This window comes from Antrostomus carolinensis, unplaced genomic scaffold (genome assembly GCF_000700745.2).
Source record: "Antrostomus carolinensis isolate BGI_N321 unplaced genomic scaffold, ASM70074v2 scaffold279, whole genome shotgun sequence".
NCBI classification, from domain to species: Eukaryota; Metazoa; Chordata; class Aves; order Caprimulgiformes; family Caprimulgidae; genus Antrostomus; species Antrostomus carolinensis.
The window spans coordinates 1-15,386 of record NW_010336212.1 but is presented as its reverse complement, the minus strand read 5'-3'; the positions used below and the strand labels follow the sequence as shown (position 1 = coordinate 15,386).

Genomic DNA, 15,386 nt, shown 5'->3' with positions numbered 1-15,386 from the left:
GCTATAATCTGAGCCTAGTTCTGGCTCAGATGGTTTTGGACTTTTGTTCCCTAAAGATCTTTTATTCATCATTTTGTTAATACAGACATTGAAAAAATGGACATGTTATTTTCAGTTCTTTGACTGAATTTTTTTCTGTTGAGTGCTAATGACAGTGATACAATTTTAATAGCCTATTTTGACTAACGTTCAAAACCAGATGTTGGCTGCCTCGTGTAGTTTAGGTTGACTATGATATTCTTAACCTCCAACAGCTGGTGTGCAGAGTGCCTGCCTGGAGGTGACACTGCAGGTCGATGGTTGAGACGTTCTCCCAGAAGGTTTGTGGCAGAATTTGGAGCTGAAATGCTTGAGGACAGCTTTGGATCCAGACTTGCCACTTCTGGAAGCAAACACTTCACTCATCCAGAGATACTAAGGAAGGTAAACACACCCTCCCTGTGTTTCACATGGAAAACTATAATGAAAACAACATTTGTTCTCGATGGGTGGGTATGTGGGCAGCAGGTCTTACACCAGCAGCTGGACTGGGTTCCTGTCAGTTCTGGGATAAAACAGGGCACTCTACAGGTCTGGCACATGAAGAGATGTGGAGGCCTAGCAAAAGATTTTCTATTGGTCTGTCCACATCTGGGACCCTGCTTTGGTGGGAGAGGACAGCCAGGATGTGAGGGCATCATACAGCAATTCTCAAATTTTTGGAGGTAGTACCTGTCCCTGAACTGCTGCATCCTCATACCAGCCCCCTTCATCCCATTACAGAACAGCCGTTGTGCCTCTATTCCCTTGGAGAGCCTGCAGCTAGTTGAATTGGCCCTTTCCTTGGCTGCCAGTCTCCTCTTTGCCACCCATTGCTAGCTCCAGCATCACAAATGCATGCTAAACTTGGTAGAGGTTAGCATGACTAACCTGCCACCCCTACCTCACCAGTTCTTCTGGGAATGGATGGTCTAGAGCTTCCAAGCACCTCAACTTAGTCCTGAATGTGAACAGTTTTGTGCTAACGGCTGTTACTCCAACAAAGCCAGATAATTTTGCTTCATGCCATCAACTGTGTTCCGTAACACCCAATACCCAGGATTCTGAAGGAAAAGGGGAAGTTGCTGTAATGATTGCTTATTGGCATGTATTTTAATAGACACAGACATTAGATTTCCAGAGGTAAAACATGCATATGTTTTTCTTTTCTTTCTAGCATATGTATAACTATAATAGGTTTGAGATGCAATCCTAACCTCAATAAAACTTACAGGTTATTCCTACTATGTATCAACATCTGTTACTAATTCAAAGATGTATTTAGTTAGCTTCTTTCTTTTAAAGTTTTCACAAAGCCTTTGCCAGCCTGGACTTTACGGACTCGTAGGATAACTTTTCCTTAGATAAAGGACAATATGGATTCTGACTATGTAATGGTAGTAGCAGTCTCATGAAATCCAAAGGAACTGTGTCTCTATGCTAAGGTGTCCTCCAAAATACTGTCCTATATAGAACTGACTCGGCCTTGATTTTACCTCTTCCCAGAGAAAGGAAATGTTTTGCCTGGAGTTCACATAAAACGTGTTTTTGTAATAGTAAGTCACAAAAAAAAATTATAAAGAAACCCTTGTTCTTGGTAGCAGAAGAGCTATAATGGCATTACCTCCTTTTCTTCATTCAGACTGTGAAGACTCCAAATAATAGACAAATATTTGGAATGACATACACAAGTAAATTTTACTATAGGAAGTGGTTAAAAAAAGATAAAAACGTAAGTGTGCTAAAAGTCTGCCAGGTGCATAAACATCCGTATCTCCTGAAAAGCAGCAGAAGTTAAGCATGCTCAGAGTGCCACAGACCTTCTTTGCACTCATGGAAGAGGCTGTGTTGCAATGCTTCTATAACGGGCCTCCTGGTCACCTGAGCTCTGTGGTCAAACAACAGGTAAATACCTAGATGCTTCAGCCAAGGTTATCAACAGCTTAAGTGGACCAAGTTTTACCAATAATCTCAACAGCATTGTACCTTATCTGTAATTTTTGGGCACTAGGCAAATTTCAAAATTTCATGGAATGTTAGAAGCTTAAGTAGACAGAAACCTGGTAATTTTAGGGGTTCTTTGAAAAGACTGACTGCTCCTGTCACATGTAAAAGAAATACCAAGTTTTCAGATGTCCCAGCTAGGTCAGTGACAGGATGGTCTCTTTGGTGCCTTCTGCTGCCACGGCTTAAGCTGCACTCCACTTTTGTTTAATCCTTGGTGTTGTTCTGCTGTATAACCCTACTTGTTCTTCACAGTCAGTTGCTAAAAACTAAACTCTACTTTACAAACCTCAAACTTTGAGTCATAACAACCTATATTATCACACTAGCCACATAAAATGCAACACAGAACAAGAAGCTAAGATAGTAAGAAAGTTACATCTCAAAGGTAAATGAAGGTTTTTCTTTCTCCTGCATGCTGTTGATAGTGACAAAGGCCAAACTTGTCTTCTGCTGTGAATCTTTGTCTTCGTTTGCTGCTTAACGTGTGAGGAGATAAAATCAAGTATGTCACTCTGGCAGTGGCATGATGGATAGCTAAGTGCCTCTTCAAGCTGTTTCTTGCAGCCAGTTAACTATTTCTGAAGAATATGTTGTTATAACAAGTGTTTGTAAGGCCTTCTTACCAACAAAGTTCTACTTTTAAGCATAGAACTTAAACTTTCATACTTTGAGTTCAAAATTTCATCTGCAAAGTATGTACTTTTATTACTGAAGTATGCAAAAGCTTCCAGCTTCTATTCTTAGCTTAATAAGATAAATAGATCCAAAGGAACCTCCATGACAAAACAGCCAAAAAATACAAGAGGAAAAAACCCCAACATTTAACTGCCAATATTTTTATTATGGCAGTAACAGAATGAAATCTCCTTAACGCTTATTTTCAAGATCTAGTATGTTGACGTATCTCTCAACTAACACCAAAAGCATTATCTTCAGGAACATAAATTTCTTCCTAGCTCATTACAATAGCTGTTTAGTACTCCTAATCACCTCCTGGTCTATTGTGTAGCCACACAGCAGTATCTTTGTCTCCTCTCTGTATCATCCGCACATTACACTTGACCTTTCTATGACATGATCCTTTTCAATTACTGCATGAACATAGATTAAACTTTGGCTACCCTATAGCAGAAAAACCTAGATGCATGAGGCTCCAGGGAAGAGAGCCAGAAATGATCAAGCAGGCAAGTGAAGATTAACCTTCTCAAGAACAGAGCTAGCTTAAGACAGCAAGCTTCAGAAGAGACACAAGAAAGAAAAAAAACAGTCCCAGAAGATGATCAGCTATTGAGATGTTTGGTTTGACATGAATTTCCTTAGCAATTCCATCTTGATGGAGTAAGTCCTGAGGTAGTGTCTGCTCATCCTTTTAAAGGAAGGTTACACAATAATAAAGTTTAATAAACAAAACCGCACAGAACAAGATTTAAAGTGAAAAATAAGACTGCTACCAGTGCAAGCAATCATATTAAAGAGAAATAGAACTGTTACATCCAGTGCCAAGGGAGGGGCAGGAAAAGTTGCACAACAGCTTTTCACAAGGAGCTCTTTATGAACATCAGCTGCATCTTCTAGATTAGATGTTAGTGAGCAGATGAGGACAGATGCACTCAAGCCAAGTAAAACTCAGGCAGCATTAAGCCATCCTCACAGATAATAATTAAGACAGACCTCATCCTACCCCCTGAATGGCATTCTCACAGCATGTCCTGCTACAGATTAAGGAGCACTTAAATGGAAAACATGAAATACCTTCTCCTCGTGAAGCATCCTGGTTTTCTTTGGTTCAAAACTGGAAATCAGGTAAACATACAGCCCCATTCGTATGGGGGCTGTACACTTTTTTATACATCCTGAGGATCCCTGAGAAAAACCGTACAGGCTTCCAGGACATGGACCTGAAGTTTACTTCTCAATTTAGACAACATACAAAGTATGTATCTCACACCACTGTCTTATTTTTGCAGTACTCAAATTTCTCAGCACATCGTCTCACCTGTGTGAATTCAAAACTTTCCATGCTAAAATTTAAAATATAATTAAGGCCACAGTTCCTGTGAACAAAAAGTAAATACATAGTAAGTTCTAAGTTGTGTATTTGTTGGAACAAGACGCATTGTTTTGCACCTGTAAGCACATCAACAATATTACGCAAGACAAAGCACTTTAGAGTAATAGAGGCCTTAAGTTGTTTTGTAAATAACGTCAAAGCTAAAGAGAAGTATGGAAACATTTCCCCTAAAGGGGATTCAACAAGAACAGAACTAACAGACAACTCAAGTGAACAACACTAATTTTTATTTGTAAGTGTTAACAACACAGTCACCATAAAGCTTAAAAAAAAAAAGAGCTGAACAGAAGACTTGCATAGATTTTTTTATTTTTTTTGCCTGTTCGTTCACTGTTTGGCACAAAAACCATAAAATCATAGAATAGAGCTGAACAGAAGACTTGCATAGATTTTTTATTTTTTTTGCCTGTTCATTCACTGTTTGGCACAAAAACCATAGAATCATAGAATACCTTGGGTTGGAAAGGACCTTAAAGATAACAAGCTTTGCTGATAACCAAAACTACACATTTGGTTTACTGAGTAAGCAAAGCTAATACACAGCTGTGATTTTTTCACTCAAATACTGGAAGTCTTCTGGGAAAGACTTCTTTGTGCTTTGGTTAAGAACTTACAAATCAAAAGCATAAGTAAGATCCTTCTGAAGAATTACATTCTTGGAAATGCATACAGTATTGTGTGCCACATCCCTCTGATAGAGGGCACAATTTCTGAAAAGAACATTTTTTAAAACCAGAAGACAGTTCTGAAAGGATAAGAGTGACACCCACTAATGTTGGTGGATTTTTATTTTTTTTTTACTTTTTTACACTTCATTCTCCCTGCATACGTGCCACATCCCTCTGATAGAGGGCACAATTTATGAAAAGAACATTTTTTAAAACCAGAAGATAGTTCTGAAAGGATAAGAGTGTCACCCACTAATGTTGGTGGATTTTTTTTTTTTTTTCTTTTTTACACTTCATTCTCCCTGCATAGTTGAGGTCTAGTGAACAAAACTATATGTGGTGGTAAAGCTGATAATTTTGTTTAAAGTGCTTGATGAAAGCAGGGAAACAATGATAAATTAGTGAAACCAAAAGTGGAAGAGTTACATTTATCACAAAAAAACCCAAGAAAAATTGGAGCATTTTCACATTTTCTTCTTCCATTAGACAAGATACAAGAAAAAGTTCTTTCACGGTGAAGAGCTCCCTTGAAGCATATATGGTTCATAATACATTTTTTCTTACATTTCTGAGATACAAAGTCATTTGACATAAGACTTGGGAACAACATTCCAAAAAAGAAAGTAGTATTACGGTTAAGAAATGAAGATTACATAGCAGGTATTAGTAAGTAAAAAAAAAAAAAATCTTTGGGAAAATGCTATTTAATACTTTCAATAACTTTAAATGCCCCAATACTATGTATTTTACAGTAGAAATGCAAGAGCCTTTGGAACACAGCAATGCCTGGTTCTGTGCACATCTTCTCTTAAGACGTCATCTTTTTCTTACATTCCACTGAGCAAAAGACCATCCCTTCCACTGGCATGAACTTCTGACCAATTAGACACTTGCTGCAACAGGAACACAAGAAGCACTCCTGTGTAGCATGCCAGTTGAAATTGTTGTATGTCACACGCTGAACTTCTGGATCTATGGCATTATGACAGCCTTGGCAGATCTGTTTAGAAACAAAATTATACTTAACTGAAACATACACACCTTCCCTACAAGTACAATAAAAGCTAGAATTCTTAAAAGTTCCTGGAGAAGTGAGACAGGTGTTAAAAGAAGCCTTTGAAATAAGTCTCCAGTTTTTGATTTTCCTTTATTTTTAAAGCAGGGTTTCCAATCAAAATGTAGCTGAGGACACAAAATAAAATGCACACAAGTTAGCTGCTGCTGGGACTAAACTTAGACAGTTATGATGCTTAGGATTTCCCAATGCCCAAATAATGATAAAAAGTCGTCATGCCAAATAGCACAGATCTTCATATGTCAACCTGTACATTTGAGAAGATTAGTTACAAATCTTCCTGTGCATTGGCAGCTGTAAAGCAATGCCAAAGAACTAAAAGTTCCTAGAAAGTCTTGGGTGTAATTCACCTTAATCTCTTTGTCAAAAATTATCATTTAGATCTCAAGGAAGTTAATGTTTCAAAAGAAAATAAAGCCTCTCCAAAAGATAATTCCTCAGACCTACCTCAGAAATTTATTAACTGCCAGCTAGAGATAAAAGTTTTTCCCCTCCATTAATTATATAAACAGCTTAGATGCATGTTAGACTGAAAACCCAACTAATAGCTAGTTAATTGGTAGATATGAATGGACCATCATCTTAGATTAGAGTTCCTAGCATAAGTAGGAATCAAGAACTACCATCCTTTCCCAAACTTCTAGCTTTATCCCATCAGTCACTTGTCTTTATAGCTCATGTGGTTAGAAATACAAAGACACCAAGTACCTAGACTGCAGTTGCCACTACAGGCTTTTAGCACCAGCTGATCCCACTGGTCACAACGAACTATGATTGACATGAACTAAACGTTTAGCAGCATTACTCATCTTCACCTGCTATACTCTTCCTGTTACAAAATCCTGCTCTACCACCAGTAGTTAAAGGTATTTTGAGAACAGCCTCTCACCCTGCCAGTGGCCTTCCCTCCCTGCCCCACCCAAGTTTATGAATTGACAAAATACTTGTTTGCTAATTAAGGCTTTTTTCAAAGGGAAAAAAAAAGTGATTGACTTGAGCTTAAACTTGCATTCAATTTATACTCTTCAGATACTCCCAACACTGAGAGAAAGTAAGAGTTTCAAGCTCCATAGATGTATGTTCTCTCCCTTCACAGAAGCAACAGGTCTGTAAGGATCTTACCGCAGCATGGTTCTTCACGTAGCAAGGTTTGCAGACTGGCTTGTCATTCACCATTACATAGATTTCCCCAGCCAAAACGCAGTCACAGTCAAAACAGCAGAAGTGTTTCAGATGCCAGTTTTGACCTTCGGCTTGAGTATATTCATTGCTGAATATCAGCTATGAGGAAGATACAAACAGATATTAATATGTTAATACTGGCCTCCCAGTACCCGAAAGGGCCTACAAGAAAGCAGGGGAGGGACTTTTTACAAGGGCAGGTAGTGATAGGACAAAGGGTAATGGCTTTAAACTGGAAGAGGGTAGGTCTGGATTCGATATTAGGAAGAAATTCCTTTACTGTGAGGGTGGTCAGACACTGGCACAGGTTGCCCAAGGAAGTTGTGGATGCCCCCTCCCTGGATGTGTTCAAGGCCAGGTTGGATGAATCTTTAAGCAACCTGGTCTAGTGGAAGGTGTCCCTGCTCATGGCAGGGGGGTTGGAACTAGATGATCTTTTAAGGTCTCTTCTAACCCATATCGTTTCATGATTCTATGAATATATGCATTTGAATAGCATTTTTTAAAACAAAGCTAGCCTCAGGATGTTTTGTAATTTCCAAGGAGCTCCTGGTGATTCCACTGTTTCAAATGATTTCAACAATAGAAACAAATGTGTTCACTTGTTTGAATGTTTTCCAAAAGCCTCAATTTGGTTTATTAAGAGCCAACAGATGCCCAAGACACCAGGCAGGCTGTTCCCTATATGCTGCACAAAGTGTAATTTAGTAGGGCACTCCCCCTAGTGCCGTTCATGAGAAAACAACTGCGTAACTGGGACTTTACATAGATTTGCACTCCTGTATTACATCCTGTGTCCCTCTAGACTGCACAAAATCTCCACCAAATCCAAAGCAAACTATGGATCTTTCTGAATGTGGAGTGTCCATATCAGTTTCAGTTCCTTGCAACTGAAATCACCTAAAACTGGTGAAGGCACATGATGTCCCTGCACTGAAATATTTTACTACAAATCATACTCACTTCTCAGGGGAGCAAACCTGTGTGCTAAAACAAAGGACTAGGATAGTTACTTACCTCATCACATCCAGCACAGCGGGGTTTTTCGCTATCACAATAATGTCTCCCACAGTACAGGTTACCATTCTTCCAGAAATAGATCATGTCTACTAGAAGTTCACTGCAGGTGCAACAGACAAAACAAGCTGGGTGCCACAATTTGTCATATCCAGCACGTTCTGCATAGACAGCTGGGTCACCTTCTTTCATGTTCAGTTTGCAGCGATAGCAGGACTGGAAAGATATTATTATCAAGTTAAACAAGTCTTTGAAGAGGTACATTTATAGCAATTATATATTTCCAATTATATATTTATATTTAATAAATCCCACTTTCCAAGGCTGAAATTAAAGCATCAGTTTACTCCCATGATCAGACAGTAGAGTGACACAGTACAGGTTTAACTAAGCAATTCAGGATGATGTATGTTCTACTGACATAGCACTAGTGCTACTTAAACAGATTATTGTGTTTTGCCATATTCACAGTCTTGCAACTACAGTTCAGTTCTTAAAAAACCAACAGGCAATTAAAATTCGTTATGTTCTATGAGCCTTACATACTCAAGACTAAGGAGAGAATAAGAATAAGGAGCCTCTATCAAAGCTAACCAACCTGACTATGACTAGAACACACGACAAGAAAACGGCTGTACTTATAGGCTGTGAGAAGATCAAGCTATAACTGCATCACTGATGAGGAAAAAAAAAATACTGTGAGTATTTGAAACTCATTCTGTTTAAAGCTGTGTTTTAAGGATGCTAGTCACTTATGGCTGTTGTCCAACAGCCTGTGATTATTGATCTTAGGATGATGAAAGTGATTATGGAAAAGAGACTACAAAGTTTATGAACACAGCTACACTACAAGTAGTTCCAAAAAGCTCAGTCAGTCTCCTGCCCCATACCTGCTTACAAAGAGGGTTTGTGATCAAGTAAAAACACACACAAACAAAAAACCCCCAGGCTGTTCATATTACTGAATAAAAAAAAATTAATCTACAGTTTAATCACTAGTTTGGCATTTCCTGCACTCCAGTTGGTCTGTGACAAGGATGAACATCCTGGGAAGGTTTTCTCTATGATTCACAGCCCCTACAAGCTCAGCCACAAACGGCCTCAGTTTTCAACTGTGTGTGTACATATATATATATTTTTTTTTTAAAGTGTCTTGACTGTAAGGCATATTGATCAGACCCCCACACTTGTTTCAGACAAGCAATTTCAAAATATACATAGAAAGACAAAATGGGATGAAGAACAGCTTAGAACAGAATTGAAAGGTGAACAGTAAATATTTACTTATATAGAGCTTTTTGACTCATCTTTCTACTTTAGACCTCATACTTCAAGAAGAGTCAGTTGGAAGGTTAGTAGCTGTATGGAGCCAGATGAGGGCAAGACAATTAATTTACCTACCATATGCAACATCCCCAGCCTAGGTGGTTAAAAGGTGCATAAAGAGATTTGCTTCCTTACAAGATGAAAATATGCTGAATATCCATTTTTCTGTTACCGAGCTTTTAATCATGATGAAATAGATTTAAAAAAACCCCAAAAAACCACTGAGGAACTATTATAGGTATATTGACATTACTAGTGCAGATCTAGGTTTGTTTTGTTTTGTTTTTAAATAGGGTTTAAAAGAATTGCAATCCATCCCTATAAGAAAAAAAAAAAAAAATTCAAGAGATTCTATTTACCACAGCTACAGGAATACACGCTTTCAGACTCAGTCTGAAAGGTAATGTACAAGAAAATTTGGAGAGCAAAGATGCAGAACTAATGGATAGAAAAGCATGTAGACAAGGATGGCTCTTCTCTATATTGTTTTATTTTGAACTGTTAAAAAAAAAAGTTGAGATAATGCTACAGCATATAGCTGAGACGAAGTCACACTGCAGAAATCAAACAAAAAAATACTTAAAAATAACATATGTAAATCCTGATTATTTAGCCCAGGGTAAACTCAGTACTTAACAACAGATAAGCAACTCATGCATTCACTTACACTATTAAAACACTTCTAAGTGTCTTTCTAAATTACTGTGCACAGTGATGATATATGCCTGACCTGAACAGCAGGAGGTATACTCAGGTGCTCAAGTAAGAAAGCTTTGGAAGTGATAAATAGGTATAATGTAAAAACGAAGCACCTATTGATACAATTACTCCTGTCCTTCAGTCCAAGCCAGTTGGCTAGCAGGGTACAATGCAAGGTGTGTATTTCTGTAGGTCTTTCTTGAGGAGGAAGGTGAAGAATTGCTGTGATGAAACTAGAGTAACCCAGCAGGAAAGGCTGAGTTAAGACAAAATGACAGCAACCTAATCAAACCACAGTAAAATAACTTTCTGTTATCTTACAATCTTCATAAAAACATAATGGCTAAAATAACTGAATAATTAATTATAGGAAGTAGTTACAGGTAACCAAATGGCACAATATATGACTGATCAAGGTAAGTGCACATTTTCAAAGCTTGAACTTGGGTGTTAGTTTTATATTCCATATGAATCACACCAGAAGTAACATACTGTATCAGTTAAAAAAACCCAACAAAGCAAAAATGAAAACACGAAAAAAGCATACCACACCTCCCAATAACACTGAAAGTCATATTCTACAGCCACCTTAAACTTTTATCTCTATCCAGAATATACATATTCATTTTCTGTAAGTAACCTGGAAACAAATAATTTTTGTGATTCATACATATAACAGCAACATTTCTGGAAATCAAGTTACAGGAGCTTTTGCCATTCTAAAGTAAAGGTCTGTCTTTACTAAACTACTGTTACTTCAGTACTCTTACCTCTATTTTGTATTTATAATTGGTAGCAGAGACATGTACAGTAGAAGCTAGCAAGTTATGCCAGAAATACTTTATTAAGGCTACAGTTTTAGAAATATCAATGAAAACTGGGTAATTTTTTTTAATTTTTTTTTTTTTTACACACCTTTATTTTTGTTGGGCTATTACAAGGCAGAAATCAGATGTCAAAGAAAAAAATTGACCAAAAGAAAAAAATCTGAATATGAGAAGAAAGCTAGTCAAAACAGCCATTATACGGCTGGGCTTTTTGGACATGGGAAGGGAAGGCGTTACTTTATTATTTCTTAGTTTCATTTAATTTTAAACATAATTTGTCAAGTGGAAAATTCTGGTGCTCTTCCAAGAAACAGGAGAAAACAGGCTTCTAAAATTAAACTAAACTCTTTAAGAGGAAAAAAGTGTAGCTATTAGTCTGTAAAACTACACAAGTTTCTTTATTATTCTGTAAAAGCTCTCCTGCTATACTGTATCTCCAAGCTAATGTGTTTTTGCAAGAAGGATGAAAAGGTCACCTAGGAAGTTATTTGCTGCAATGCACTAAATACGGTCAGAAACCAAGGCTCTGTGCAGACCTTCACAACGTTTTCCAGTTCCCCTTCTTTCTTTCCCTCACCCAGATTTTCACTATCCCAAGTTAATAAACAACTAGGTTAAAACAACCTAAGAGAGCACTTGGATGGTAATACAACTTCTTGTTTTACCTTTCCTTTCTTATACTTACATACTGAGATGCCTTCTGATCTGGGGACTTGTCCTCCATCGCTCCTACAGCAGCTGAGGTGCCTCTGTCACCATTGTTCACGTTATTCTTGTCAGTAGCTCTTGTTTCCACCTCACCTGGGAACTTGACATCTCCTACACCAAGTGCCTCATTTTTGTACTTCTTCACAAATTGTTCCATCTGCTTAACTTCATTGGGAGAGAGCTCGTGGCATTTGGAAGGATCCTGATCGTGAGCAGGCAGCTGCTTAGCCAACTGCTTCTTCCTGTACTGCGCGCCTTCCGAGCCAGCAACAGGCTGCTTCTCCTTTGGTAGCATCTGCATATACTGTCTAGCCTGAACCAGGAGGAATTAGATATCAGATGCCACTTCAACTACAGACCCATCCTTTCAAGCAAACATGCACCTAAAATAATCTCTACTGTTGTTAGCGACAGTCAAATTTGTCAAAAACAGGGTTCTTTCCATAAACATTAAGCTCCTAACGTACAGTAAGAAGGAGATAAAAAACAGTAGATGCATTAATTGCCTTCTTCCCAGAGTAAGACAGGTTTCCTTTTAAGCCTTTTACAACATGCAGAGTAGAATTATTCCTTCTCAGAGTAAACAATAATTAACATTTACACAGGACCTTTTCTCCTCAAATCTATCTAAAAATACTGATCATCAGTGTAGCTTTAAAAAGCAGAAGCTGAAATAGTCTGCCTGAGGCACACAGCTCATTGCAGAAATAATTCTAGATAAATAAAGAAAAAAAGCTCTAGTTTTAATAAAGCAAGGATAAGTCTAAAAATCAAAGTGCTAACTGAACATTAAGTAACACTTGATTTAGATACACAAGGTTTGATTAATTCACTGAAAAAGGATATTTTGAGAGGTAGGTCAGGGATAACGCAATTCCAGCATGGATCACACAACACTGCAGTACGGTAAATTAGCAATCAAAGTTTGAAAAGTGAAGCAAAATCCTCAGAAGGCTATCTACCAGCTCATCTACTTCAGCTGAAAACATACTGGAAGAGAGTTGCTCTTTTAGATGTCAACACTGACCTTGTTCTTACCATATACAGTAAAAGCTATATGCAAGACTGAGACTTCCCCTTAATTTTAAACAATGACAAGATTGTTGTGGGGTGGGGTTTTTAATTATTTATTATTTTTTTTCCTTTTACGACCACACTCCATGCAATTTTCTCAAGTTTATTAGAAAAAGACAGGTTAGAGAAATTGGACTCCAGGAAGTTGGCAGATAAAGCTTAATCCTATCTATTAAAAACCACCTTATCTTCCCAGTTCTCAGGAAGTTCCATAGGCAAGCATCCATATCTGCAAGATGACAGAGGCAAGACTCATTAAATAGGCATCATATTTTCAGTGTTGAGGAGGCAGAAAAGAAGACTACAAGAGGCAAATTTACCCTTCCAGTAAGCTCTACTTCCCTATCTCCTGTCAACTCCTGCCTTGAACATGAAGAGAAAGTGAGCTGGACTTACAAGTGTCTGATTCTGAACAGGAGGAGCCCACTCATAAGTCACAGTATTGATGGATATGTTCTTCTTGGCTTGCACGGGATTAGTCAGTATCATTACATTGCGTTTATACATGGGAATGCCATCATTCTTCAGCTTTGCAATAAGGGTTGTGTATTTTGTATCTTCAAAGAGTTTCCCCACTTTCCGGTCTTCCTCATTGCTTGTGAGGACATCATGCTCTTCCTGGCCACATTTGCAGTTGCGGCATATTTTTCTGAAGTTTATGGAAACAGCAACAAAGTTATACTCTCAGCTGAAAATTACATCTCAAACCAGCTGCACATGCAGTAACAACATCACTGGGAACCCTCAACTTTGTTTTCAGTGCACTGATTAGGGAACATACAAGTTATTCTGCAATATGTCAAACACTTCTTGAGGATATTCCTTATTTCTCCTCTTGTGTTATTTACATTCTTTGTTCATAGTGATTGTGATCAGATAGATATCAGTCAACTACAGTAATGCATTTTGAATATTATGCTAGATCATTCCTTATATCTCAGTACTGATCACACACATACATGTCCATTATCACCCACCTACCAGATCTATTATGCATAGTTACCCATGAGTTAACTTAAATGCATCAACATGATCCCCAAAGTAATAACTTATTTGGGCTTTTATTTTTTTAGCTGTCTTTATACACTTAAAATTACACACACTATACTATTTTCTTCATATGCATTTCACCGTATGCATGATATTTGGTTATCACAGGGTTGCTATCAAGTGAAACAAATATTTCCTAGAAAGGAAAAAAATGCACACAGCCATCTACACAGTGTAATTGCACTCAGTTCTCTTCAAAGTTCAGCATTTGAAAGAGAAGATGAAAGAAAAGTGCAAGGCTTATATGGACAAAGCCTTTCAAACAGTTCTGAACTAAGTCAGAGGTACTCTGGCACACGCTGTACAGTGAATCTTCACAGATAACACCCTTAAAAGGTAGAAGGCTTTACTTACTTAGATATAAATGGTATTCTTTCATATACAACATGTTTCAACTCCTTTGATTAAGGGATATTAGATAGAAATTCATTACCTCAGGCATAATTAAACAATTCACATGTAATAAACAGAATCTTGTATTAGGTAATTTGATGTACTATTTATTAATGGCTTCCCCAGAGCTTCAACTCAAAGCAGTCAGCTATAGGATATGGAAATTAGCGAAGCTGGATGTTAAGGTTCTTATTACAGCCTAAGAAAACAGATCAACCTTCTGAAAGTCTAGAGTTTGAAGAGGAATGAGTAATATTTTACCCCATTATTTATTCTTCACATAGCATAAAACTGCTACCTATAAAATGCTTCTCAACCCCACTAGCCAAAACCCATTGAACTCTAATATTGTTTTGCATCTTGCTTTGCAAAGTCTTGATGGCAACATACGTACCTTCTCTTAAGGCACCCAAGAGGTACGTGATAAGAACATGCTGTGACCACAGCAGGCCTATTAGATGATGGGAAAGGAAAGAAGAAGGAGGACCTCCATACAACTGGTCACGTGAATCGACGCACAGCCAGCCCCAAAGATATGTGCTACGTATGCACACCAGTTTATGATGTGGGGTACTATCATTCTAGTGTGTGACAGATGCTGCTCTGGTCAAGTGATTATACAGCAACCATACGTTATGGTAACCTAGATTATGAAGCCCACTCTGTACAAAAATAGTTAACTTCACAACAGAAATGAGCCGCTCCACTCTAAGAAGAAAATAGGAACATTAAGTAGAACAGACTCTGCTTTACAACATAAAACCTAAAGAGATCAAAAATTCAAGTGTAGGCTCTCTGACAGCTTGCATGACTTCCAACTCATTCCCACAACAGGAAAGATGCACAGAATTTCAAAATTGATACTTATCTGAATACCTAGTAAACTCTAAAAACTTTGCAATCTCCTAGCTCACCAAAACATTCAAGCATGAACTAGCACGGCACATTAACCCCAAGTGTACTGTACTACGCATCTCAAGCACTCCCAACACAAAATCTTTCAAGATCTTCAGCGTCAGTGTACATGAGTCCTTTACCCAGGTAATAAACTATTTTGTATACTAATAAAGCAATTCATATTCATTTTGTTCATATTTTAAGGTGTGCATATGATTATACATTATTGCCAACTCTCAACCCTGTTGTCTTTGACATCTAATGGTAGGTGACAGAATCAGACCTTACTTTTTGTAGGTTTAGTTCATATTACATCATGACCATCTGTATTGGGTTTGCATAACAAGGTTTTGGTAGCGGGGAGCATGGGGGTG

The 15,386-nt window shown here is 37.8% G+C and overlaps 1 protein-coding gene across 1 annotated transcript; it reads right to left on the bottom strand.

Annotated features, from left to right (window-relative positions):
- Nucleotides 1-5,400: 5,400 nt before the first annotated feature.
- Nucleotides 5,401-13,355, bottom strand: TES (testin LIM domain protein; the record flags this gene model as incomplete). Its single annotated transcript, XM_010174747.2, has 5 exons — nucleotides 5,401-5,764; nucleotides 6,962-7,120; nucleotides 8,039-8,254; nucleotides 11,576-11,911; nucleotides 13,069-13,355. Coding segments are annotated over 5 exons (1,190 nt in total), but the record flags the coding sequence as incomplete, so codon positions are not given.
- Between the last annotated feature and the right edge of the window lie 2,031 nt (nucleotides 13,356-15,386).